General features: G+C 39.0%; 1 protein-coding gene across 4 annotated transcripts in view; it reads left to right on the top strand.

The window, feature by feature from the left end:
- Rap1gds1 (Rap1 GTPase-GDP dissociation stimulator 1) overlaps window positions 1-23,705 on the top strand; it is a 124,159-nt gene that overhangs the window by 16,271 nt on the left and 84,183 nt on the right. For all 4 annotated transcript variants that reach the window (XM_038311576.2, XM_038311575.2, XM_038311574.2 and 1 more), the window contains exon 2: window positions 7,081-7,188. In XM_038311576.2, the coding sequence (XP_038167504.1) occupies window positions 7,081-7,188 (108 nt within the window). The remainder of the gene's footprint in view (window positions 1-7,080; window positions 7,189-23,705) is intronic.

The raw sequence follows: 23,705 nt of genomic DNA, 5'->3' as shown, positions 1-23,705 counted from the left end.
TGTAGAGATCTGACCATCTAAGAAAGCTTGAAAAATGAGCAGTGACTTACGAGCTACCGCAAGATGGGACAGAGTCAGTGTAATTATATCAAGATAGTTAGAAACAGGACACTTCAGAGATAGTTGTGTATGTAACAAACAGGCGGTTATTTAATTCATTAAGGAAAGGATAAAATATTAAAGCGATCAACATATAAGAATAAACATCAATCTTAGAACATATGAAAAATAAGTTAAAGCCGTAAGTGAAGGGCTGATGGAATGGCCCAGGAGTTAAGAAAGAGCATTGGCTGCTCCTCTACAGGACCTGGGTTTGATTCCCAGCGCCTACCTTCGTGGCTCACAGACTTCGATAACTTCAGTCCTAGGGAATCTGATGACCGCTTCTGGCCTCCATGAGTACTGCATACACATGGGGTACAGACAACACTCGCACACACGGGGTACAGACAACACTCATACACATGGGGTACAGACAACACTCATACACATGGGGTACAGACAACACTCATACACACAAAATAAAAATAAATCTCAAAAAAAAACTGAAAAAAGAGACATAAGTTAAAACTGAAAGTCATAGTATGAAAAAATAATCAAGGCATTTGCTTGGAGTCCAAGGCTCTGATTCAAGGACCGCATTCTTTTTATTATTTATTTATTTATTTTTGGTTTTTCAAAACAGGGTTTATCTGTAGCTTTGGAGCCTATCCTGGAACTACCTCTTATAGGCCAAACTGGCCTCGAACTCACAGAGATCCGCCTGCCTCTGCTTCCCGAGTGCTGGGAATAAAGGCGTGCGCCACCACCACCAGGCTCATTTTCTAAACTGTTAATATATACTCTCCAATCCACTGTATGGCACCTTGCTTGTTGTGGTTAATGCACTATATCTTGCCAGTTAGCATAAAGGAAGCGCACACTCAACATTGATTAATTGGGCAAAAAAAGAAATAAATTCGTTCCAGAAAGCTCTCTAGTTACTGACTTTTGTCTCATGTACTTACAAGTTATCTATAGTGTGCCGATAGAAACGGAAAGGCAGTGATGCCTGGAAGTGCTTGCTATGTGCTCCACATTATCAGAAATAACATCTTATGTTTTAAAATGAGACCAACAAGGTCAATAAGAATTTGGGGGATTGAGCTTTTTGTTTTAAGATTTTATTTTTGGTTATATGTGTATGCATGCCTGGGCTAGGGTGCCCCTGGAGACCAGGAAAGGATGCCAGATCTCTTGAAGCTGGAGTTACAGGTGGTTTGAGCCACTAGATATGGCTGCTGAGAGCTGAACTGGATCCTCTCAAGAATAGTAAGCACTCAGACATTGTCTCTTTCTCTTCAGCTCCTTGTTTTGCTTTTTTTATTTTTAATGTGTGTAATGTTATAAAGGTGTCAGATTGTCCAGGGACTGGATTTAAATACATTTATGAGCTGCCGTGTGGGTGCTGGGAATTGAACCCGGGTCCTCTGGAAGAGCAGTCAGTGTTCTTACCACCCAGCTATCTCTCCAGCCTCCCTCGTTTTGCTTTTTTGAGATGAAATTTATGCTCTGGCAATATATGGGAGTTCTGTTGAACTTGTCCATATTGAGTTTCATGGAGGTCTCACTTTATATCAGACAGGTTGGTATGAAACTCAGTCTTCCTGTCTCAGCCGTCCAAATGCTGGTTATAGGTATGTATCACCACTTCCAGCCCAATTTATACATTTGAAGATACAAAGTATTTAACTAAACTGCACATAGAACAATCCATGTGTTTAAGAACTCTTAATTAAGCCCAAGTGTGGTGGTGCATACCTCTAATCCCAGCACTCAGGAGACAGGCAGATAGATCTCTGTGAGTTCTAGACCAGCTGGGTCTACACAGGAGGGACTCCGTCTCAAAAAAAAAAAAAAAAAGAAAAGAAAAAAATTATTCTTCATCCAGAGCAGGGGCTCTCAACCTGTGGGTTGTGACACCCTTCTATGGAGTTTGCATAGCAGCTATTCTGCATATCAGATATTTGCATTATGATTAATCCAGTATCAAAATTGCAGTTATGAAGTAGCAATGAAAATAATCTTACGGTTGGGGTCACTACAACATAAAGGAACTGTATTAAAGGATTCAAGCATTAGGAAGGTTGGGAATCACTGATTCAGAGGCAGCTGAAGCTATGCTACATTTCAACATTTTAAATAAATTCAGATCAATACTTAAGATATCTTACTGTGAATCCATTTCTAAGACAGTGTTAAAATGTCTCACATCTTGATTTAAGTAATTATTATATGAACACATTTATCAAAACTCACCTAATAGTAATTTAAAATCTGTACATTCGAGTACATGTGAATTATCTCTCAATTTTAAAAGCATATATTGGAAAATAAAAATGATTAGGCTGACGACTTTCTTCCTGTTGGCCTCAGGCTTCCTAATGGAGAATCATCTATCACAGTGACACCTCCGGCCCTCTCTGCCTCACTGGGCAGCCACCTCCGGCCCCTTCATTCCCTGCACAGGAATAACTGATGAGATTAATATACTGAGAGGAGCCAGGGACAGTGGGTGCTGTGCAGTTGTAGGTCCAGCTAACTGGAGGCTAAGACCAGAGGGTTATGTGAGCCCAGGCATTCAAGACACCAGCCTTGGCAATACAGTCAGAGTCCAGTCCAGTAGGTAGTTAGCCAGCTGTAGTGGATGTGGACACTTCTGCCTCCTTTGTGGTCTTTTTTGTTTGTTTGTTTTGTTTTTCAAGACAGGGTTTCTCTGTTTAACAGCCCTGGCTGTCCAAGAACTCTGTAGACCAGGCTGGCCTAGAACTCACAGAGATCCGCCTGCCTCTGTCCTCTAGATTGCTGGGACTAACGATGTGTGCTGCCGCTACCTGGCTTATCCCTTTTGTGGCCTTAATCTTTTGGAAAAGGTAACAATTTTACTTCTTCAAACCTTTGGTTGCCCACCTTTGACAAATACAGGAAATAAAAAATTCGGCAGTGCGGTTCCTGACAGTTCCATGTGACAGCAGGAGTCAATAAATTTTATCAGTTTAAAATTCCTTGTGAACCCATGGCATATGTCTCTAGAGGTTCTGAATCTCAGTAGGAAACAGAGGGCAGTATTTTTAGACTCTTTCATATACACTATGATAAGAAATCTCAGGAATCTTTACCATACAGATTACTGTTCTTAGAAAGTCCATTTAAACCATATTTTGTATTTACTGATAATTCAACACAGTGAACCTGTGCAGTGAAAATGTCTCAATCTCCCATTGCTGATGAGTATTGTAATAAGAAAAGAAATGGACAAGCCTCTCAGTAAACAGAAGTATTTTTTTTACACTTTTTGTTTTTGCAGTGGTAAGACTCAAACCAAAGGCCTTATACATACTAGGAAATTCTAACAGAGTTATGCTTTAGCCTGAAAATGTATTAACAGCAAAAGTATTTCCCCAAAAAATATCTCTTTCATATAAGACAATGTGTGACTTATTTTATATTATACCAAGAAAGCACATACCTGGTAGTCAACATAAATAACCCTAAGCAGAATTTCACTGTTTCAGAATGTCTGTTCTCATGGTGCAGACATTCACGGAGATACACAAACTTCGGGACTGGGCCCCTTTTGAGTAGCTTCCTTTAAAAAGTTATGTAATATTTAAAAAAAACCACAGGGTCTGAGTACAAACACTGGTTAGCCTGGGATTTCCTACGTAGACCAGGCTGACCTCAAACTCCTGAGTACTGAGATTAAAAGAGTGAGCCATCAGGCATGGCCCCGTGATGCTTTATTTGTGATTTTACGTGAAATCTCATTTAAAAAAAATAAAAAAAGGTGGGGTGGTGGTGGTGCATGCCTTTAATCCCAGCACTCAGAAGGCAGTGGTAGGAGGATCTCTGAGTTAAAGACCAGTCTGGTCTACAAGAGCTAGTTCTAGGACAGGCTCCAAAGCTGCAGAGAAACCCTGTCTAGGGGAGGGGGGAGAAAATGAGAGCTCCCTGGCTGGGGGTATTCATAAAGAATGCCCTGGAGGACTAAGGAAGAGAAGGTTTGGATGGAATGGGCAGGGATAGTCAGTGATAGGTGTCTGTGGACCGAGGTGTGGTGAGAGACCTTTACAAAGCATGTTGGGAGAATAAATTTAGAAAGAAGGTTATATATTTAGTTTTGGACTACTTAATTTGTTCTGACTGTAAAATACATAGGAGACTGAATTGAAGGTGTGGATATTAGTATTTGTAGAGATTATCAGTTAAATCAGCCAATTAGTGTTTATTGAGTGATTCTTACAGTGTATTGCATTGCCTTGTGTTGTAATTTTGAGCTGTTTCTTTAAAACTGTTTTTACTGGGTGGGCATGGTGGTATATACCTTTAATGCTAACACTTGGGAGACAGAGGCAAGGGAATCGTTGATCTCAAGGCCAGCCTCGTCTACTAGCATGGTCAAGGCTAGCGAGGGCTGCATAGTGAGACTCCAAACAAAAGGAAAATAGTTCTGTTTTTACTCAGTTTAGAAATGTTATATTTAGACTTATTTGTAAATTACTCTCTAGTGCAATCTAGTATCACAGTTTAAGTACATGCTAATTATTGGGGTAGGACATACAGGTTGAAAGAGAATGTGGGCGCTGAGTAGAACAGCTATTGTCAGTCCCCTTTGGGGGGTCACATCACAGATTTCCAGCCAATCAGATATTTATATTACAATTCATAACAGTAGCAAAGTTACAGTTATGAAGTAACAGTGAAAGAATTTTATGGTTGGGAGTTAATGTGGGAGCTATATTCAAGGGTCGTAACTTCACACGGTTGAGAGCTACTGAACTAGAACATGCTTTTTTTCTTTTAAAACATCTTGGTACATATTAGTTGTGAACAGCCATGTGGATGCTAGGAACCAAACCCAGGTGCTCTAATAAAGCAGCCAGTATTCTTAACTGCTGTGCCATCTCCCCTGCCCTAGGAAAATATATTTTCACACAGCCGTTAAGGGTGCATTTGAAAAGCTCTACAGTAGGAAACTGGATCTGTGTGGAAGACACATTGTTGCGATGGTTGTGAAGACACATTGTTGCGATGGTTGTGAAGACACATTGTTGCGATGGTTGTGAAGACACATTGTTGCGATGGTTGTGAAGACACATTGTTGCGATGGTTGTGAAGACACATTGTTGCGATGGTTGTGAAGACACATTGTTGCGATGGTTGTGAAGACACATTGTTGCGATGGTTGTGAAGACACATTGTTGCGATGGTTGTGAAGACACATTGTTGTGATGGTTGTGAAGACACATTGTTGCGATGGTTGTGAAGACACATTGTTGTGATGGTTGTGAAGACACATTGTTGTGATGGTTGTGAAGAACGCTGGTGCAGCCGCAGATCGTCGGGAGTTCTTCTCACCCTGCCTCCTTTCTTTAAATTAGAGAGAACAGACTGTGTCTTTAATGTGTTTACTTCTCACTGGTAAATAGTTTGTTGCTTAAAGGAGAAAAAAAACCTAGCTATATTTCTCGTTGGTGATAAAACTAGAGTTTTTCAAGATAAAATTGAAAACATGGGAAACTTAAATCACATTTGTTACATCGATAGCTTCCCAATATTGAATACGCTTCTTTTAAAACATGATTGGTGGTGATATAATAAATTCAGTAATTTGAAATCGCTTAGTGAGGTATGTCAGCACTTGGTGATAAACATAATTCAGTGCTAATGTTTTTTTTAAGTGACTCATGCAGAAATATAAACAGCCTGTGTACATGAAAGATTTGGTGTGCGAGAAATCAACAGATTCTGATGTAACGGTTGGAAATGATGGAGGGCATTGTTTCTTGTTTCACACGGCAGCTGACTGTTGAAGAAAGAACTTTGCGGTACTAGCGCAGCTTCCCGATTAGTTACCTGGAAAGGTTGTACAATACTACCTGTTCAGCTTGTTGTCTTTTCTGCCTCTGCTCACTCAAAGGACTAAACACATCCTAAAAGACTGAGTGTAGGAAGTAGATGATTCTGCCGTCTTCTGCCGAGCCACACACTGCGCCTATATGTTTTCTACCCCACTGCTTTTCATTTAAAGCAATGTTTAGATTACTTACAAAATAAAACTTTAAAAGGCTTAGTTTTTACTTTTGCAATTTAGACAGAAATATTGTAAAGAAAAGGTCTTTGGCAAATCCCAATAAAATTTAAAATTTTGAGATTCCATGGTCGAGGACAGAGAACGATCATTGTAATTCAGACTGTTTTGCTTTTTAAAATAATACTCTATGAAGCACTTTTCAAATGGTCGTATAAAAGTAGACTTTTATCACATTTAATATTATTTGAAATCATTGGAACTTCTATAAACCTTCATTTTTATTTTCTGTGTTTACAAGGGTACAAGCTGGTGAGATGGTTCAGCAGCAAAATGGTGCTTGCCACCAAACCTGATAACTTGAGTTCGGACCCCGGGAGATCTGTAGGGTAGAAGGAGAAAGCTTACCTTTCAAGTCCACAGAGGTGCCTGGCATGAGCGTATTTGTATATACACACAGAGAGGCACATAAATATAAAAGAGAATAGAAGCAAAATATGAAACTAAATATAATTTGCAAAACTATGCTTTCATGACTAACTTTTCACAAGTGTATCTGGTTTCTTCAATAAGATATTAGATTATTGGAAAAGAGTCATTATAATCTGGGATATTCATGATATCTTACTTATACACGGAGTTACTAGTTCATATTTGAGTTAAATGAACACTTATTTTAAAATTTGCAATAACTTATTGCATGCATTCAGGGCCATTTGGAATGCACATGGAGGCTAATTCTGTCTTGTGCAATGGTTCTCAGTGTGTGGTTTAAAGCTCCCTTTGGGAGGGGTTGAGCAACCCTTTCATAGGGGTCACATATCAGATATTTATATTATGATTCATAACAGTAGCAAATTTAAGGAACTGTATTAAAGGGTTGCAGCAGTGGGAGGCTGAGAACTGGCCATGTGGGAACTTTTGTATCCTAGGAGCCACTGGCTTTCCTTTCACCATGTGATGGTTAGAATATTTAAGAGTCTGGTTTTTTTTTTTTTCCCTGTAAACAGATAGTCTCAGTGACACCTTAAAGAAACTGAAGATCACAGCTGCTGACAGGACAGAGGACTGCTTAGAAGGATGCTTGGATTGTCTGCTTCAAGCCTTGGCTCAAAATAGTAAGTTCCATTGTTTATTCAAATTCCAGACTAGAAAAGGATCAAATCAGCATTGTTTAGAAATCGGTATACAGTTAGGCATATAACTTGCACTAACATACTTTGAATTCTTTTGAATTCAATGCTGAGATTGTTCCCATTGTTCTGTCCGCCTACCCACCCTCCACCAAAAGCTATTCAAAACCCAACTGATCGTCAAAGGAAAGAGAAGATTGATGGGTGGGGTGACATTTATATCAGCTCCAGAGAGGAGCCATTATGGCTGTCCCCCCTCAACACCTACATCTGTGCTTTATAACCAAGCAAAATAAAAGACTAAACAGTTTATGTGTAAGGAGGAGACAGGAGAAACAAAGGGGATTTAAAATACTTAACATTGTTTTTCTTAGTGCTTCTCTTTTAGCTTTTAAAGAACTCTTATTTTAAGACCATATATTTGTCCATAAATTAAATTGGAAGGAACTAGTAGTGGTCACAAATTTCTTAAAACATATGGCCAAGCTTGATATTCCGTGTCTGGTAAATAACTCCAGAAAGAGAAATCACATAGTTCTTCATTGACGGTCCCAATGTATTATTGCACTTGATAGAAATGTGTGTCTATTCACTAATTTTTGTGTTATCATAGTGAATGGATATGTATGTACATATAGATATGTATATATCTATACATGTATATACATATGTATATCTGTATATATATATATACATCTATCTATCAATAGATCTATCTATAAAATGATCTTCAGTTGTTCCCATACTCCTACTTGGTTGTACTGTATTTATATTTCATTATACTATTATCCTCATGGACTAATTATGTAGCCCTGTCCAAAAACTCAGGGGAGAGTATATTGTATGGTTTTAATTTCAGGCACACAGAGGTGGGCAGGTCTCTTTAGGTTTTATGAAACTACCTAGAAAATACAGAATAATGGATTCTAATTCTCTTTGTTGAAAAGAGCACTTTCAAAGCTAATCTGTATTTGCTGCTCTTGTCCGGTGACCAGAACAACTTGGAGGAAGAAAGATTTCTTGTCTTATTTTCAGTCCATTATGGTAGGTCATGGAAGGACAGAGTCGGTCAGCTACCAGCAACCAGGAAGTAGAGAGAGGAAGGCATTGGGGCTTTTTATTCCCACATAAAATCATTCAGTGTTTTATTTTATTTATTTGAAAGGTTTTTTTTTTCATTTTACATACCAACCACCGTTTCCCTTCCATCCTCTCTTCCTGCCCCCTCCACTTTCACCCCACCCAACCCCCCAATCCACTCCTTAGACAGGATAAGGTCTCCCTTGGGGAGTCAACAAGTCTGGCATATCAAGTTGAGAAAGGACCAAGCCCCTTCTGTTCCATGGTTGACCAAGGTATCCCTCCATAGGGAATGGGCTCTAAAAAGCCAGTTCATGCACTAAGGATAAATCCTGGTCTCACTACCAGTGACTCCACAGACTGCCCCAGCCACAGAACTGTCACCCACATTCAGAGGGCCTAGTTTGGTCCCAACCTAGTTGGTTCCCCAGCTGTCAGTCCAGAGTCCCTGAGCTCCCACTAACTCGGGTCAGCTGTCTCTGGGGTTTTCCCCATCATGATCTTAACATCCCTTGCTCATATGATTTCTCCTCCCTCTATTCAGCTGAACTCCAGGAGCTTGACCCAGTGATTAGCTATGGATCTTTGTGTCTGCTTCCATCAGTTACTAGTGAAGGCTCTATGGTGACAATTAGCGTGGTCATCAATCTGATTACAGGGTAAGGCCAGTCCAGGCACCCTCTCCACTATTGCTAAGATCCTTAGCTGGGGTCATCCTTGTGGATTCCTGAGAATTTCCCTAGCACCATGTTTCTCCCTTACCCTATAATGGCTCCCTCTATCAAGATCTCCTTCATTGCTATCTCTGTCTGCCCCTTCCCCAACTCAGCCATCCCATTCCCTCATGTTCTCTTCACACACACCCCCAATTTACTCAGGAGATCTTATCTATTTCCTTTTCCCGGAGGCATCCATGCATGTCTCTCTTAGGGTCCTCCTTGTTATCTAGCTTCTCTGGGGTTGTGGATCATAGCCTAGGTGTAGTATGAGGCCGCTTGTTTGTTCCTGGCTACTCAGACTGCAAAGTAATCACTCAGAAACTAAATTATTTGCAATACTGTTTGGCCAATAGCTTAATTGTGTTTCTGGCTAACTCATCCTAAGCTAACCCATCTCCATTAATCTGTGTATTACCACGTGGCTGTGGCTTACTGGGTAAAGATTTGTTCAGCGTTTGTCTCTGGAGGGTCTACATAGCTAGACAGAGTTACAATCTCAAAAGGAAAGGTTATTGAAACTCAACTTTAAAGATTAAGTTATGGTATGAATCTGAAATGCCATGATAGCCTCATGTGTTGAAGTTTAATGAGAACATTTGTATAATGCTCAAGATGGTAAAGAAATAAAGAAAAAAAAAGTCTAATCCTATGCTACTCATCACAGTAGAAGCTTGGCTGTTCATGCTTAGTAAAATTAAATAAAACCTCAGATGAACTTCTTTGTTTTTCAGTAGCCTGCCAGGTGATGACTTATGAAGATCACAGATATAAAACATCCCTATTACCATAGGAAAGTTTTTGAATGGCAGTGGTCTAGAAACTAGCAAGAACGTGGTGACCTGATTTTACCAGTGCCTGTGTCGGCAGTTTTACACAATGACATGCTTCTCTTAAGTAGACTAAGGGTCAGCATAATTTTTTTTAAAGAGTTGTGCTGTTTAATCTTCCTTTATTTTCCCTTTGTTAGTTCATTTTGTCCCCTCTGGGATAATTTTTAAAGGAAACCATTAGCTTTAGAAACTGGACGATATCATGATGGTTTCCTTGGTAATGTGGGTAAAGGCCAGAGTTGAGGAAGGGACATGACAAGAGGAAGCACAGGGTAATGTCCTTTAAATGACAGATTCAAGAAATATTACCTGGTATGATGGTTGGGTTAAATTTAAAACCTACATGTAGGCTTGTTGAATTTATGTATTGAAAATGGTCTTAGAATTATGTAGAACAGAATCTTAAGGTGTTTAACAAAACCAACAGAATATGAATTAAAGGCTTCTCAGGAAGATAATAAAAAAGCTTTTCTTTAACTGTCTAAGATAAAGTTTATAAATATTCTCATTTCCAAGACTGCTAAAAAGATTTTGACACAGGAAGAGGGTCTTGTAGTTTAGTAGTTGATTTAAAAATTCATTGGAAAACTTATTACTGAAGAAAATATAATTTTGAAGTATCTACACTGTAACTTTGGCTGTTTCAGTATTTGAACTGTATATTATAAATGAATCTAAAATTAGAATTTTGAAATATTTTAGATTAAGTTTTTAATTTTTTGAGATTAAAATATAATTACATAATTTACCCTTCCCCTTTCCTTCCTCCAACCCCTATAATTCCCATCTTACTCTCAGAAGTTCATTCTTGGATATATAGATAAAACCTTACATGTATATGGTTTCAGAGCTGATCACTTGGTATTGGTCAGTCAATTTGGAGGCTCTACCCTGAGGAAGACTATTCCTCCTGCTCTCAGAATTCCTTAGTTGCCTGTAGTTCTTTGCCTGTGTTTAGGGCCCCATATGATTTCCCTTTTCCATGTTAGTGTGTCTGTTGGTGTTGTCCTTGTTTGAGTCTTGTTTAGGCAGCATGTTATTGAGACATCATGGGTGTAGTTTCTCTAACATTTCTAGGAGACACAATCTCACAGCAAACTCCTGCTGCTTCTTTGGCTCTAGAGTCTTCCTGCCTGCTCTTCCACTGTGTTCCCTGAGCCTTCGGTGCAGGAGTTGTGTTGTAGATAGGACAGTCGGGGGCTAGACATCACATGATCACGTGTTCTTTGCATTGTGATTGGCTGTAACGGTGTCCATCTATTGCAAAGAGAAGTTTTCTTTTTTGAGGGCTGAGAACTAACTTTTACCTGTGGGCATAAGGATAATGTTTAGAATGCAGCAAGGAGCTATGTTGCTTTAGAAAAGTGGTGGTTGTGGGTTCTTCCAGATTCATGACTTCCCCAGCCCCAGTGAGCTGGTTAGGCTTCTGGGACATGGTGTGATTTCCCAGTTGTTGAGAAGGCCTTAAGCTGAAGCAGATAGCTGTTGTCACTGTGAAGACCTGAGTGTGACGGCTGCATCCTTAGGGCCGTCGTGCCGTGTTGACCATTGTTGTAGCTCATAGGCACCTTAGCCAGGTAGTCCTGTTGGTAGCTTCCTTCCTTCGGAAGTGTGCTTGTGCCTGGTAACACGAAAGCTAATCAATCCTCAAGGTCGAGGCTTTCGGGCTAAAGAAGGCTCAGATCCTCTAGGTTCTGTGCCCAAAAAGCATGGGTGTCTTCAGCAGTAAGGACTTAGTTTCAACCTCTAGGAGGCAACGAGGGCAACATTCTATAAAATACATCCCTGACAAACAACTCATAAGGGGACTTCTCATTCCTAGTATTGGGGAATTTTATTTAATAGTCTGTCACTTTTTTGGTTGTGTGTTTTGCTTTTCAAGGCAGAGTTTCTCTGTAGCTTTGGAGCCTGTCCTGGAACTAGCTCTTGTAGAATAGGTTAGCCTTCAACTCACAGAGATCTGCCTGTATCTGCCTCCCAAGTGCCAGGATAAAAGGTGTGTGCCACCATGCCCGGCTCTCTTTTCCTAATTCCTTGAGAATTTTGCCCATGCGTACAGTGTATTTTCATCATTCACTCCTGCTCCCCTTCTACTCTAGGATCTAGCCTTCCTCAATTTCATATTTTTTATAGTTAATGATTGGATCTAATTTGTAGTATCTATATGGTATGGGGGTGGGGCTGTCCACTGGAGTATGATCTACCCACCAGGAAATATATCCATAAAGGAAACAGATTTTCCTTCCCCTCATAACCATAAATTGCCAGTGGTTTCTCAGCTGGGAGTTGGAGCTTGTGAACCCTTCCTGCTCCATGCTGGAATGGTGCCTGCCTTGGTCTGTACAGGTAACCAGCGCACTATTAGTTATGACTGCATCGGTCCTGCCTTGTCTGGAAGATGCTTTCACTGTAGCCTCCTGAACTTACGACCTGTCAGTGTTCCCTAAGGCGTGGGGAGGGGTTGGTGATCCACAGGCCACATTCGTCACTTGATGTCTTGATGTCTGTGCTTTTAGCCATTGTAAGTTTGACACTGTTCACTGCACAGAGGAGCTGCTTTGAGGACCCAACGCTTCCTTGATTTGTGGCAGTTTGATCCTGTGTCAATTTAGCCAAGTAGAGTAGGTTCCCCCCTGCAGCTTGTGAGCTCCCAGTCTTGGGCTCTGGGTCAGCTTACAGTACCAGACATATGTTTTCTCCTAGGTAGCAGGCCTTACATCTAAGCAGAACGTGGTTGCTTACTCTGGTAACCTTTGTGCCATTATCCCCGCTTTGGACATGTATAGCATGAATAATAAAAACACGGAGACGGATACTGGGGTTCGAGCTAAAGATCAGAAAAGCAAAGCAGCCAACCACTAGAGAGATCTTACGTCTATGGAGACTCAGACAAAGTGGCACTCCTGCAAGGCTCTCCACCAACCTCAGCCTTCACACTCAACGAGTTCCCTTTATATTCCTCTCTCCGCCCAGCTATCACTCCTGTCTCCACCTGCCTAGTGCTGGGATTAAAGGCGCGGGATCCCAAGTGCTGGGGTCACCTTTGTGTAAACTCTGGTTCTCTTTTAGACAGATTCAATCTTGTATAGACCAGGGTAACCTTAAACTAACAGAGATCTCTCTGCCTCTGTCTCCCGAGTCCTGGAGTTAAAGGTGTGTGCCATCACTCCCTGGCATGTATGGCTGACTAGTGTGGCCATCACTCCCTGGCATGTATGGCTAACTAGTGTGGTTGCTTTGCCCTCTGATCTTTAGGCAACCTTTATTTATTAAAGCAAAAGTAATATACCACTATAAGCGTGTCTTGTCAGGCCAGGCCAGTCTTTATTGTAGCTCACGGGGTTGATAGCTGGTCAGACTACTGACTGGAAAGCTGCCTCCATACTGGCTATTTCATAGTACTGAAATCAGATTTTTTTTTTTAAACCTTGATGTATGGCTTTAATGTGGTTTCCTTCTTTCTTTGTTCCCTCCCTTCCTGAGTTTAATGTCTGTCAGTTTTTAAAGATAAGAAAGAAGATCTGTATAACTCAGTATATTCTACAGAATACAGTTTACTTAAGCAAGTTCTCAGTGTAAATCTCTTCTCTAAATTAATAGCACTCACTCATAGAAACACTTCGATCTCACTTTTTAAATATTTTTAGTAAATATATGAAAGCCACCAGCCAAGAAATCAGCCTGTTTGTTCTGGTTCCATTTGATTCTGCTTATAGCGTCATGACTTCTAGTCAATGCTTGTCGAGTTCTAGTGATGTTATTTCATTGTCATCTGGGAGTTTAAAGCAATGAGCTGCCTGCGGCCACCTAAACAGTTTGGAGTTTCGGTCACCCTGCAAGAGGGGCTACTAGTTTAAAGGCCCAAAGACAAGAAACATTAGTATTTTATTCCTATTTTCCAAAAACTCTTGTTAATTTTGTTCCATTTTAAACCATGAGAACTGTACTTCCTAGCTAGGGTTGGGGAGAGGGTCATCTGTGAAACAATCCAGCGTGGGCATCAACTCAAACTCTTATTACTCAAGAGTTTAACTTCCTCTGCTTCAGTGCGTGCCTGTGTGTGTGTGTGTGTGTGTGTGTGTGTGTGTACACATGTACATGCTTTAACTTCCCAGTCACTTCCATGATGATAAATAACTCACAATGAAGATCACAAAGTTGTGTGTTTAGTATATAACTTGGCTAGAAAACCTAGATTTGTCTTGGTGAGTAAACGGTGTTTAGTTCCGTGTTGCTAATCTTACTGACTTGGTAAGTTCTTAGTTTGTTTCTTAGCCCTTTTCTTTAGCTCATTTTACATTCCTGGCTTCCAGCCAGGCTGTATTTCTAAGCACACTATTAATCTAACAGAAGTCTTCTGTGCCTCCATTTGGTTTTAGTCTATGGTATGTATGTCCTTAGTAGTAGCAAAACTACCTTCTGTGTAAGGGGCTGAAATACCACATGTTCATCAAAGGCTCCACTAAATTTACTCTTAATGTAGATTTGTTGCTGACTGAAGAAATGTGAGAAAAGGGTATTGTTTTACTTTTTCATAGCTTTATCTAGAGTAGATTTTACTCTTTTATCCCATTATCAAATGCAGAAAAAGAAGCTACTTCTTGTGCAAGCTAAATTCAGTTGTTTACTTTTATTTATATTGCATTTCTTAGTTGTTTCCATGGCTCATGAATGTTTACAGCTAATACTAATGATACACTACAGTGTTTACCGGAGAAGCAGAGCGTTGAAGAATATGTGGAAGAGGGCTAGAGAGATGAGTCCACAAACAGGAGCAGTGCTCTTGAGGAGGACCCAGATTCAGTTTCCAGCACTCACATGAGCTCCACGGCCACTCAGAGTGAGCTCCAGGGGAGCCAGTACCTGCTTCTGACCTCTGTGGCCACTAGGCATGCACGTGGTGCACACACATAACCACAGGCAAAAAGGAGAAGAACAGAGAAGGGACTCAACCAAACTAAAATGGTCAGGTAAGAAGATATTGATAGTCCCTGATGAATTGAGATTTTTAGACTTTTGCAGAATAATCATTAAAACTCCATATAGCTCAGTTAGAAAATAAGGCAAACCAACTAGTCATATCTGTGCCTTCATCACAAGTAGGAGAGAGTTCAGGTTATTGGGAAAAGAAGTAAACCTCTAAATGTCATTACTAAGTTAGGCACTACTCTGGAGAGATTTCTGCCCAGACTGCACAAACTACAACACAAAAGGAGAAGAGAACAGGGAACCAGGGACCCAAGGGTAAGCGTACACCATTACATTTTTCTTTAGAAAGGAAAACTAAATTGGTAGGAACATTTTTATACTTTGACTTAGGCTGGGTTGGAGTATTGGCTGTGTGCTTGGGGTTCCAGTTAAAGGCTGGAGGCTGGGGAGCTTAAGATGGAAGAATTGCTCATACCCCAGAGGCTAGGAGCTCAAGGCTAGCCCAGAAAGCATGGCGAGTTCCCATGACACCCCTCCCACACACACACACACACACACACACACACACAAAAGTGCATAGGATCCCATGTGCCAATCAAGGGGACTATTTTGGGGAATGAAGGAGTTACTCTTGGATTCCTGGGGAAAACAAGAAGAGAAGTGTCTATAGAAATAAGAATAGCACAAAATTAGAAGACGTGCTGTATTAAGTAATTTTATGTTACCATGACCATAATACCTAACCAGAAACCAGAGAAAAGATTGGTATTTTTGTTTTTTGGTTTTTTTTGTTTTTGTTTTTTGGTTTTTTTTTTTTTTTTTTTTTTTTTTTTTTTTGGTTTTTCGAGACAGGGTTTCTCTGCAGCTTTTTTAGAGCCTCTCCTGGAACTAGCTCTTGTAGACCAGGCTGGCCTCGAACTCACAGAGATCCGCCTGCCTCTGCCTCCCGAGTGCTGGGATTAAAGGCGTGCGCCACCACCGCCCGGCAAGATTGGTATTTTTGGCTCAGGTTTCAGAAGGTTCAGTTCATCGTGATGACGAGGAGTGCAGTGAAGTAAAGCAACTTCTATCACGAGAAACTGAGACACAGAAAGGGGGTGCTTGCTTAGCTTTTTCATTTTCCCCCATTGTCGTTCTGTTTAGCCCATGGGGTGATGCCGCCCACATTCAGAATGTGCCTTCTCACACTGGCTTATTGTGACTTGAAACGCCCTTTCAGACACCAAGGGGTGACCCCCCCATCCCCACTCCTAGCCTCTTTGATCATTGCAAATCTAGTCAAGTTGTTAACGAAGATTAACTATCACATACACTAAATACTGTTTTTGGTTTTGGTTAGACATGAGAGCTTTTGAAATAAAGTCTAGGTATTCATCTCAAGTCTTTACCTTTACTACATATAAGTTGTGTTAAATTAATCATTGAATAGAGGTTTCAAGTGAAGTATATAAGGAAGGAAGCAGAAAAAAAAAAAAAACCAAACCAAAGAATGTTTTAGCTACTAAAAACATTCTTTTTCCTAGTGAAATCATTTCATGAAGTTGTTATCAAAAACAACTAACTGTAACCTCTACTAATAATATCTTTTGGAACGTGAAAACAAAAAGCAGAGTCGGAAACTTCAGGACCTAAGCGTATAAATAAGAAGAAGGTGCAAAGTTTGGATTAACTAGAAGAATTTAATAAGGACATGACAAGCACTTTAGAAATTAACAAATTAAAAGGGGCTGAAAGTATGGGAAAGGAAAGGTTAAAATAGAGTACTGGAGGAAAAGAATGACTTGAGGAGAGAATATTAATATCAAAACTAGATCTTATTGTACCTGTAAAGCTATGTAATTAGTGTGCTAAAGACAAAACAGCGAAAGGAAACACTAAACACCCTTCCGGTGAAGGAAGAAGTAAACTCTCTTTTACAGGGACTCAGCAGGTGCTTGTGAAAACTGACCTCATAGTGACCTATAGTGAAAATCTTAATATTTTTAAATTTTTTTAATATTGATTATTCCATCACTGAGTTATTGTTGATAAAGACTACAAGAAGCTTTAATATTCTTTGATTATTTATTTGATTGAAGTTAACTGACATCATTAATCATGTACAAGAGTCTTCATCATTAGGAGATTCAGTTAGTGTTGGTTATGGCACACAAAAATGAAAGTTCTAGAAGTAAAGAAATAATAACTTTTAGAATGTGTACAATTTATGTTAGCATTATGAAGCTCTGCAGCATTCTTCATGGCACATGAATCATCCATGTGGTATGTGCTACTTGCCCGTTTGTCTCTAAGCAGCTGTCTCAGTTTTCAGTACTGTATGTCAGACCAGCCTGTCTGTCTGTGCGGGTGATACTGATTAGTATCTTGTTACTTGTGCTCAGTGGCCCTTATATTACTTAATAATACCTGACTCAAAAGTGGTAATGTTTGCTGTCTGATTTTATGCTGAAAAAAAAAAAAAAAAAAAAAAAAAAACCAACTCACGAAGTACCTCATTTAGGTGAAAAGGGAAGGGTTCTCACTAAACAAAGAAATCATTGTATTCTGTTGTTGCAAAGGTCTGTGGTAAGAACAAACCTTTTTCATCCATCAAATTGTAGAGAAGAAAAAATCATGCAAATTCTGGTGTTGTACCTCAAACTAGTCTAGAGAACAGTATGTGATAAAAAATAGAAGTGACATTAAATTTGTGGGTGGAAACATGAACAGAAAGTGTGTTCTAATGGATGGAGTGTGTTATGCCAGAAATGTGAAGCCTCACTGTATCGTGCCATGTAGGCAGTGTATCATCTCATCATCACAAGAAAATAAGTGAGTATAGAACAGCAAGATATTGTGAAAGAACAAGAGCACATTTGCATATCTTTTGGTTTAGTTATTGTTTTATTGTTATTGCTAATCTCTTATTTATAAGCTAAACTTCATCTTAGATATGTGTGTTTAAGGGAAACAGCATATATTACATATTAATTATATACACTTTATATAAATATGTTGTATCAGATTATCTGTTGTGGTATTGCACAGCTTGGGTTAGGATGGCCTTTATATTAATAATGACCTCAGTGTGCAAAAGTCATGATGCTAGCTAGCCATTTGGATACACTAAGGAGAAGTCACAATCTCTCTCTCTCTCTCTCTCTCTCTCTCTCTCTCTCTCTCTCTCTCTCTCTCTCTCTCTCTCTCTGTGTGTGTGTGTGTGTGTGTAGATGTGTGTAGATTTTGATACTGTCTGCAATTTTAGACATCCTAGAGGTCTTAGGACTTACACTTTGCAAACAAGGAGGAATTACTGTAAACACTAACTCATTGTGTCAGTTTGTTCTTCCCTAAGAGACTATGATAGATGGGGCAATTTATAAATAACAGATATTTGTTTTCTTACTCAGAAAGATCAGAGGAACCCAGTTATTCATAAAGGCATTTGCCTAGGAGTTAGCTACTGTTAAGTAGACAGGGAACATGAGCTTATTTGTGCATCTCCTCTGGTTTATCTGTGTGCTGACTATTTTTATGTCAACTTGACACAAGATGAAATCGTCTTAAAAGACATACCTCGACTGGGAAAATGCCCTGACTAGATTAGCCTGTGGACAAGCACGTGGTACATTTTCTTGATTGTTGATTACCGGAAGAGGACCTAACTCACTGTGGGCAGTGCACACAGTGCTGGGCTAGTGGTCCCTGGTGCTATAAGAAAGTAGGCTGAGCAAGCCATGGGACAGGGCTTCTCCTGGCCTCTGTGATTCAGTTCCTGCCTCCAGGTTCTTGCCCCGAGTTTCTACCTGACTAATACAGATGGTGTATTAATACAGAACGGTGTTCCTCCCCAAGTGGCCTTTGCTCATGAAGTTTTAACCAGTAGAGAAATAGAAACTGTAACTAAGATGATCTCTCTCAAAGTACCAGGAGTATTTTTCTACTCTGAACTTATATTTTCTTTGGAATTTCCAGCCAGGAGACTACAAAATGATATTCTTGCTTCTTTCCCTTAAAACTTAAGTTGGCTTGAACTTCTAGCTCAGTAATAAACAGAAAGATGGCTAGTTCTGTACTTTAGTTTCTAATATTAATGGCAGTCTTTACTGAATTAAATATAACACCTTGATTTTATATAAAACTCCCTTTTCTTAAAAAATAATCATTGTGAATAGAGTGGTAAAAAAAGAAACTGTTTTAAACAATGAGCCCTTAGTCAATCAGTTAATGTTAAAAAGAGTACACTTTGCTATGTCTACTTATTTATTATTATTATTATTATTATTATCATTATTATAGGGGTCAGGGTTTATAGCTTTGGAGCCATTCTGTCATGGAGACTAGGCTGGCCTTGAACTTATTTTAAGTCAATAAAATTATTTTTGGATAGCACTAACAATAGGGGTACTTTTTTCTATTTTTTTATTGATTTTATTGAGCTATACATTTTTCTCTGCTCAACTCCCCTGCAGCCCTCTCCCATGGTCCCTGTACTCTCAATTTACTCAGGAGATATTGTCTTTTTCTACTTCCCATGTAGATTAGATCCACGTATGCCTCTCATAGGGTCCTCATTGTTTTCTAAGTTCTCTGGGACTGTGATTTGTAGGCTGGGTTTCTTTATGTTTAAAAACCACTTATGAGTTAGTACATGTGATAATTGTCTTTCTGGGTCTGGGTTACTTAGTATGATGTTTTCTAGATTCATTTCAAGATGTCATTATTTTTTTCTGCTGTGTAGTACTCCATTGTATAAATGTACCACATTTTCCTTATCCATTCTTTGGTCGAGGGGCATTTAGGTTGTTTCCAGGTTCTGGCTATGACACACAATGCTGCTGTGAACATAGTTGAGCACATATCCTTGTGGTACGATTGAGCATCCTTTGGGTATATACCCAAAAGTGGTATTACTGGATCTTGAGAAAGGTTGTTTCCTAATTTTCTGAGAAATCGCCACACTGATATCCAAAGGGTCTGTATCAGCTTGCACTCCCACCAGCAATGCAGGAGTGTTTCCTTTACCCCACATCCTCTCCAGCATATGTTTTCATCAGTGTTTTCGATCTTGGCCATTCTTACAGGTGTAAGATGGAATCTCAGAGTTATTTTGATTTGCATTTCTCTGATGACTAAGGATGTTGAACATTTCCTTAAGTGTCTTTCAGTCATTTTAGATTCCTCTGTTGAGAGTTCTCTGTTTAGGGCTGTACTCAATTTTTTTATTGGATTATTTGTTCTTTTGAGGACCAACTTTTTGAGTTCTTTGTATATCTTTCCCATGTGGGGTTGGTGAAGATTTTTTCCCATTCTGTAGGCTGCCATTTTGTCTTGTTGACCATCTCCTTTGCTTTACAGAAGCTTTTCAGTTTCAGGAGGTCCCATTTCTTAATTATTTCCTTTCAGTGTCTGTGCTGTACATGTTCATATTATTCAACATTGAAAACATAAATTTGATTGCTTATATTCTTTCTTTAAAAATGTCATTTTCATGTGCTCAGCTATGTCCATAGCAGCATTATTTGCAATAGCCAAAACCTGGAAACAGCCTAGATGCTCCTCAACTGAAGAATGGATAAAGAAAATGTGGTACATTTGCACAATTGAGTACTGCTCAGTGGTTTTAAAAAAAAAGTGACATCTTGAAATTTGTAGGCAAATGGATGGATCTAGAAAAAACTATCCTAAGTGAGGTAACCCAGACCCAGAAAGACAAACACAATATGTACTCACTCGTGGGTGGGTTTTAGATAGAAAACAAAGAAAAGCCAGCCTACGGGCCACAACTGCAGAGAAATTAGACAACAAAGAGGACCAGAGAGACATGCATGGATCTGCATAGGAAGGTGAGAAAGCAATACCTCCTGAGGAAATTGAGAGTGAGGGGTCAAGAGAGAAGGGAGTGGAGAAAAATGTATAGCTCAATCAAAACAGTTTAAAAATGTCACAGTAGCAGAGAGAGAGAGAGAGAGAGAGAGAGAGAGAGAGGAGAAAGTAATTAAAAATGCCATTTTACCTAGATTTTCATAATGAATTTGTAATGTCATGTGAGTTTTGGTATTTTAAGCTTTTATAAATATGAAAAAAATCATAGGTTAATATAAAATTATTTAAAGTTTTTAACATTTGCTCTTAAAAGGATTTAATCTAGTTAGAAAAATAAGTAATTAAATTATTCTTCTCTGGAAAAAATTCGGTGTGAGCATTAATTAACACAGAGCTCTAGATTTTTCATTCAGTAAAACAGAAGGAAATGTCTCATAATTGCATGTTTCATGCAAAGTCAGTAAAAGCAAAACTACTCCATTTTCCTTGTTATTTATTTGATTTTTTTTTTCTTGCATGATGAATGTCTGAATATTATCACCAAGTATAAGATTGTTGAAGTGGGGAAAATAATGGAAACACTGAAGATGGTGTGCAGTAAGGAATAGGCTGTTGGAGTTGGGAATGGCGTTATATAGCTAATCCTAGCTGCCAGGAATCAGTAGGGAAACTGAGTGGGGAGCCAGATTGGACTATATACCCAAACCCTTTCTCCGGAGAAAAAGAAAGGAAGTTAACTTTTTACCTGGAGTATCAAAGTAAGTCAATGATCGAAAACCAAAAATGGGAAACATCCAAAATAAAGATTGCGGAAACACACGTTTATTGGGTGATTTTATCTCATAGATACTCAGAGCAGATACATATTTTCTAACTGAATATAAGATACAATTATTTTGCTCGCTGTAAAGTAAGATCTCGATGAAACTGCTAAGTTCAAAAGCATCATTATGCCTTATTCTTTTTCCCTTCGTTTTGAGATAGGATGTGCTCAGGGATGGCCTCGTAGGCAAGAATAACCCTTTAGCATCTGATTGGACTGTGTCCACGTGCTAGATCCCAGGGTCGCTGTCATGCTTGCCGTATAAAGTTAAGGGACTGAACCAGGCCCGTGTGTGTGCTAAGTCAGCACATAGCAACTCAGCTACAACTGCAGTGTGCATGTGGTCATTTTACTCTTCATAAATCGGAAAGATGAATAGTTCATATTTTCCCTCTTACTGAAAACAGATTTTTTCTTATATAATATATTCTCATTAAGGTTTCCCCTTATTCTACTTCTGTCAGCTCCTTCTGTCTCCCCTGCCACCTGGATCCACCTCTTCCTCTCATTAGAAAACAGACTTCTATGGGGTAATAAAATATAATGAAACAAAAACTAACACTTCAGAATTAGACAAAAACAGAAAAAGAGCCTGAGAAGGCAAAAGAAACACAGATCCACTTGTTTGCACACTTAGGAATCCCATAAAATTAAAAATGCTAAACTGCAAGCCATAGTATATACACAAGGACCTGTAGGGTAAAGAGAAAAGAAAAAATTAAAAAATAATAAGCTAAAATTTAAAGAAAACAAAAAGAGCCCCAGCATGACATTATGAGATAAGGAACCTCCAAAAATGCCATTTAATATCTCATGTTTTTAATAATCTAAGGGTTGAGTGCAAATCTTTAGGCTAGTGTTTATGTGCTGGGCCATTCAATGTGGAAGATCTTTAGTTAGATTTATTTTTTAAAATAGAATAGTATTTAATCATATTCATTGCCACTTGAAAACAGTGTGTAATTCTCTCAAGAAAGCTAACTTACTCAGAGTGAAAGTCTATTTCCTTTTTCTTATTCCATTTATTATTGTGCAGAATGTCATGGTCCTGCATATCAATTATTCACGTCTAGAATAAAAAGCAGTCCACTTACTCAGTGTAGGTGAACCCATTATAATATCTGGAAATGAGTCAAATGCAGATGAGTTCATTTCTTGTTACAATGCTATGGTCAAATGTTTAAAACATATTTTAAAGTTAGATTTAGAACATTTTTATACAGTCATATTATGCTTTTATGGAGTGAATGTATAAATACATAGCTCCCCATTTTCAAGTCTCACTTAGCACAATGTTTGAGGCAGTCTATCTAAATAAATACTCTACCCATAAAAGGATTGAAGCTGATCATTTGATAATGGAAACTGATCGGTAAATGTTAAATTCTAATTTGTCATCAGAAATGCTATAATTGAGGCATGTTTACATCTGGTGGAGTTATACTTCTTGCTGCTGTTGAAGAAAAATCAACTGTCATATCAAAAGTGAATAATCATAAGAGAGTGAAAGGCAGTGGGAAATGATCTGACTTGTTATTAGTTCAGTTTAACAATTAACTCTTCAGCCTTTGAGTTTTCTCTTTTAATTATGTTACACAGCACTAGGTGTAGTTGCTTTTTGTAACACAGAGTGAACTAATTTTAATGTCTTCTAAATAACTCTCAAAATATACATATAAATGCTTTTGTTTCATGGATTCCCCCCCCCATATTAACCATAGACTTTTTTCTCATACAGAGGAATCTGAATTCAGTTTCCCCTCCCTCTACTCCTCTCAGTTGCTCACCTTGTCTCGCATCTGGAGCCTCTTCTCTTTCTGTCTCTCCTTAGAAAAGAACAGGCTTCTAAGAGATAACAATAAAACGTCACAAAATAAACTGCAGTAAGATGAAAAGAAAACCATCGTGTCAGAGTTGGACGAGTCAAGCCAACAGAAAAAGGAGTCAGAGACCACTCGCTTGCACACTCACTGCTACCTGAAAGCTATAATAGATACGCAGGGGCCCTGGTGCACAGCTCTCAGCTCATAGGAGCTTTGCTTAGTTGTCTTAGGGGCCCCTTTTTCTTCTGGAGATGCACTGCTTTTTAATAATGTGGTTCAAGACCTTTGCTTTATTTATAAGTCTCATCTGGTCATTGGGCATTCGAAAGGACAACTAACGAAGAAGTTAGCTCTCATTTCGAGTACTTAGTTATAAAATAAATTTGCTTAATTTTGTCTTGATTTTATAATGAAGCAGTTAATATAAATATCTATTAAGCTTACTTGCCTGCCTGAAAATTGGAAGTTACATGGGTAGCTTGCATTATATTTT

The sequence above is a fragment of the Arvicola amphibius genome, chromosome 14 (genome assembly GCF_903992535.2).
Source record: "Arvicola amphibius chromosome 14, mArvAmp1.2, whole genome shotgun sequence".
Lineage (NCBI taxonomy): Eukaryota > Metazoa > Chordata > Mammalia > Rodentia > Cricetidae > Arvicola > Arvicola amphibius.
This window is presented reverse-complemented; position numbering and strand designations above follow the sequence as displayed.